General features: G+C 40.1%; 1 protein-coding gene across 1 annotated transcript; it reads right to left on the bottom strand.

The window, feature by feature from the left end:
- Positions 1-238: 238 nt before the first annotated feature.
- LOC131831154 (serine protease inhibitor Kazal-type 6-like) lies at positions 239-4,520 on the bottom strand. Its single transcript, XM_059173357.1, has 3 exons — positions 4,374-4,520; positions 1,602-1,717; positions 239-284 (listed from the first exon to the last, which is right to left on the bottom strand). The coding sequence occupies exons 1-3, from the start codon at positions 4,518-4,520 to the stop codon at positions 239-241; spliced, it is 309 nt and encodes a 102-aa protein (XP_059029340.1).
- Between the last annotated feature and the right edge of the window lie 204 nt (positions 4,521-4,724).

Genomic DNA, 4,724 nt, shown 5'->3' with positions numbered 1-4,724 from the left:
AGGTCAATTGTTCCATAATGTATCCGTCTATCTTCTTGATCTCAAATTAGAAACCCAAGCAATGCTTCTACAGAATTTACTTTAATGACAAGCAAATCCAGGGAAATTGATACATACTGAACTACCCAAGAGCCAGGCAGAGTAGAAGGCACATCTTTATAAATTTAAGGGATCCATTAGAGAAAAATAGAAATGAGAAAGGAGGTGGCTGGAAGTCAGCACAAACACTGCACAAAATTCAGCATTTTCCTTGATGCTTTAGGTTGATCTTCCCACCACTTTTCCTATAAAAGAGAAAGACAAATGTGTGCTCAGTGAATTATCATTAGTATTCATTACAAAGGTTGGAAAAAGCTTTGACAGTGCAAGTTCCCTGCAATCCTTTGATTCTACAGGTATCCACATTTATGATTTGGCAGAGGTTAATTAAATGTACTCAGATATGACATCTGGACAAATTATAGAAAACATGAATCTTAAACAAATTTCATCGTTTTACCCAGGTTTGACATCCTGGTTTCAATTGTTCACTCTCTGAGAGGAAATACTCATACAACCAGAAAAGGTTAAAGTGACAGAGATAATGGCAAAGGGACTCCAGTGTCATAGTCCTCATGAGAAGATGTAAGAGGTTGAACCAGATATTCAGCCATTTGGTACTTTATAGCAGGCCATATGTTCATTTCTCCTCAGCAGTAAGTGCCCATTAAATCAAATCTCTGTTTACCCTTCTGCCTTTCTTCTGGGAAAGTTTGGTGTTCATCAGATATGTTACATAAGCAAGTTGGCCCATATTAATGTATTAATTTCATTCTATGTGCCTGGCCCTGTTATTATTAATAGGGAGTTATATAATCCCTGTGTTTAGCCATTTTACAGCAAAGTTGAGTGAAATTAAGACATTCATGGAAGAAACTCTAATATCGGAAAATAAAGACCGTGGTGAGTATGAGACTTTTTTCTCGCTTAAACAAGGGTTAAAATCCTTGGTTTTAGGGCAATCAATTAGACTAAAAGACTGCTTGGTTGGATAAATTTTTATTAATTATGAACTGATCCCTTGGGAAGGTCACAGTTTAGTGTCTAAAATCTACAGCATCTGTTCTGTTCCTTACAAACGTGTAAATTCAATCAATACATATGGTCTTTGACGGAATCTTCCTAGGATCCTAGTAAAGTTTGACTAGACTGCATTCTAAAGGATAATTTTTTCCTCTATTCTTTGATAAAGGTTTTTTTTTTCAATGGCTTATTTTCATCAAAATAAAAGAGGAATGAGAGGGGGGAGCCTGGGTGGCTCAGATTGTTAAACATCTGCCTTTTCAGCTCAGGTCTCCTAAGAAGTTCCTGAGAGGAGTCCTGCTCCTAGCTCAGCAGGGGGTCTGCTTCTCCTCCCTTTACCTCTCCCCCTGCTTGTGCTCTCTCTCTCTCTCAAATGAATAAATAAAAATCTTAAAAAAAAAAGAGGAATGAATGGAAATTGGTACCTTAGTAAAATGTAATTTGGTATAAAAGAAAATGTCTGGAAATAATACTTTTAGTGATGATAAATTTTCTCCCAGCTTTTTCATATTTCTGATTTTGATGAGTATGATACTTACACCATCGCCTTACAAAAGGTACATTTATTGCCGTACGTCTGGCCGTCAGAGCCACAGTGGGGGTTAGATTCCCGAGTGCAGTAGACCTTGGGATCCTGGAACTCACCACAGTCAATCTACCAACATAAGCATGGCGACATCAACATTAATGCATCCTAGTCTATGTGGACTGTCCCTCAGAACAGAAACTTCGGGCAGCAGGCTTAAACACACACACACACACACACACACACGCCCTCTGGATGTAAAGCTTCCTGAAATAGAAACACAACTTTCCTTATCTGCTTAACCAGAACTTATTAAATGTAAATGAGACTTTTTCTTTGAGACACAGGAAACCCATTTCTGTAGTTACAGCATTCAGGAGTAAGTTAATGATGGAAGGCAGATGCTTTCTCCTTATATAAGGAGTGAGACAAGTGCTATAGGTATGATTTTTTGCTCCAACACCTAATTATTGAGAGAGTAGGTTTTCAACTTTAAGTGCTGCCTGCTTTTTCTTTTCTCCCTTCCCTCCTTTCTCTCCCTTCCTCCTTCCCTCCCTCTCTCCCTCTCTTTCTTCCTTCCCTCTCTCTCTTCTTAATTTAACTCTAACTGCACTCCTTCTGCATTGCTATAAAGATACAGAAGATTCTTGCAAGGAGTTCCCATATGTTATCCGATGGCTTGTTAGTTTTCCCTGTTGGCTGCGACATCTATTTACTATCTCTTGAAAACAAAGGTCTAATGTTTTTATTATTAACTTACTCTGTCTGAGGGTCTATTTGTAGAATTTGAACTTTTGCATGTACTATAAAAACATAGTAATGGCTGCCTAAGCTGCTCTATTTAGAAGGATCCTGAAGGTGCATCCAGCCTTGGGGAGTACACATGCTATGACTAATTAGTAATTATCATCACAGGTCCTGTAGAAGGGAAGGTAGCACCTATGCACTAATATTTCTCCTTAGTTTTAGTGGTCTCTCAGCAGTAGACTGGAGTTTTAAGATTCTTTTCAATTCAGTGTCAGCTGAGTAAATACTTGGTGTGCGAATGACATTTGAGGCATTTTATTCCAGAGTACAGGCAATATGTGATAGGTAAACTTGAACTCCTCCAGATATCAGCTGTGTGGGATAAAGTAACATTTAAACATGAGCACAGAGACCACACTTTACTCCATCCCAGTTCCATTAAAACAACACCGGCTCATGTTTATGAACTAATTCACAATATTTAAACTACTCTTATATGGATTAGCTAAGTTGAGACTCACAATAACCCTGAAACATACAGTGAACGATGTTGTATTTACTAGTTTATAGATGTGAATAGTGATCCTTGGGAAATTTATGTGGCTTATCAATGCCGCAAGGGCAGACACCATTGAAACCAGTGCTTGAACATATTCCTCCTCATTGCTGGTCTAGAATATCCCACAATCTATGATGGCTGATTTCCAACACATCCTCATTAGAGAAATAAAGATCAATGGCCACCATGCACTCTTGACTACACTTACAGTCACGACTTGTAGACTTCATTAAAATACCTTATTAGAGACATGCATGGGCATAGGTGAGATGAATCATTTGTTCAAGATATTAGTAAATGATTATATATTGACAAAGTCCTCTGACAGTGCATGGAGAAAGCCTCAGCAAAAGAATCACACAGCTGAGTTTAAAAGTATTATCACATATATCAGGTTTAGGGCACCTGAGACTATTAAATATAGATTCTTGTTGAAATTTGACACTTGTACTGTTGAGGTTGGGTGGTGTGGTACTTACCAGAGATCTTAGAGCCTGGCTTCGAGAAGATAGGCTTCTCATAGTTCCAGCTAAAGTTCTACTTTTTCCCACAGTTCTTCAAGATATCTCCTATCTCCCAGACAGTACTCTTTCCTTTAGGCCTCCAAATAGGAAAAAGGCTGGAAAATCTTTGGGGTCTTTTAAATCACAGGATAAGGGGCACCTGGGTGGCTCAGCGGGTTAAAGCCTCTGCCTTTGGCTTAGGTCATGATCTCAGGGTCCTGGGATCGAGCCCCGCTTCGGGCTCTCTGCTCCGTGGGGAGCCTGCTTCCTCCTCTCTCTGCCTGCCTCTTTGCCTACTTGTGATCTCTCTGTGTCAAATAAATAAATAAAATCTTTAAAAAAAAATCACAGGATAATTTTCCCCAAAGCTAATGTATTTTATTTTATTTTTATTTTTTTAAAAATTTGATTTATTTATTTGACAGACAGAGATCACAAGTAGGCAGAGAGGCAGGCAGAGAGAGAGGGGGAAGCAGGCTCCCCGCTGAGCAGAGAGCCCGACGTGGGGCTCTATCCCAGGACCCTGAGATCACGACCTGAGCTGAAGGCAGAGGCTTAAACCACTAAGCCACCCAGGCGCCCCTGGCCCTCTGATCTTGCCATCCAGCCTCTTTTGCCCTTGAGAAAGCCGATATGAAAGAGGGAGTTGGGGATGGTTCACTGTTGAGAGTGTTTAGATGCCACTTCCCTCCTCAAGCCCACTTGTCCCTTCCTCTGCTCCCCTGGGAATGACTAGGCAGAATATAAGATTTCAACAATGAAAACCCAAACAGTCAAATGGCCTAGGAACAGACTCCTTTACAACATAGACATACTTTGCATTCTTTCATTGTCCAGGCCTCCAGGGATCCCTGAAGGGAGATGAGGAATCCTGTTAGGGAATTTGTTCCACCACATACCATTAACTAGCTGTGTCATCTTGGACAAAGTACTCAAAGCCTCAATTTGCTCACTAGAGACTTGGAAAAAATAATACTTTCCATGCTTCATTCCGAGCATTGTTACGAAGATCAAAGGTGATCATAGAAGAATTGCAGAAAGTCAGGATAGAATATTTGAACAGTCCCAGGCAAGGAGTGTGGAAAATAAGCTTCCGATTATAGGCCTGCTTGAACTGTACCATCGAACTAGATGGTCTCTGAAGACCCTTCCACCTTGGATGGTTTAAGTTTGAGGAGTGACCTCTCTCAATAAAGTGGCTTAAATAAAGCTAAGTCCTTAGTTCTTCCATTGGGTGGGAGAAACAACAACTTATGCCCAAATGCCTCTTCTTTTGTATTTTGAGGACCCTCTTCACTCACTGTGTGTGAAATTTTAGCATGGTGAC

This window comes from Mustela lutreola, chromosome 5 (genome assembly GCF_030435805.1).
Source record: "Mustela lutreola isolate mMusLut2 chromosome 5, mMusLut2.pri, whole genome shotgun sequence".
NCBI lineage: Eukaryota > Metazoa > Chordata > Mammalia > Carnivora > Mustelidae > Mustela > Mustela lutreola.
This window is presented reverse-complemented; position numbering and strand designations above follow the sequence as displayed.

Coding starts and splice junctions, on each gene's coding strand:
- LOC131831154 (XM_059173357.1), bottom strand. CDS start 4,520: ATGGTACAGTTCAAGCAGGCCTATAATCGGAAGCTTATTTTCCACACT. Junction 1,718..4,373: donor CTCGGAATGAAGCATGGAAA/GTATTATTTTTT, acceptor TTATGTTGGTAG/ATTGACTGTGGTGAGTTCCA. Junction 285..1,601: donor ACCTTTTGTAAGGCGATGGT/GTAAGTATCATA, acceptor TCTCTTTTATAG/GAAAAGTGGTGGGAAGATCA.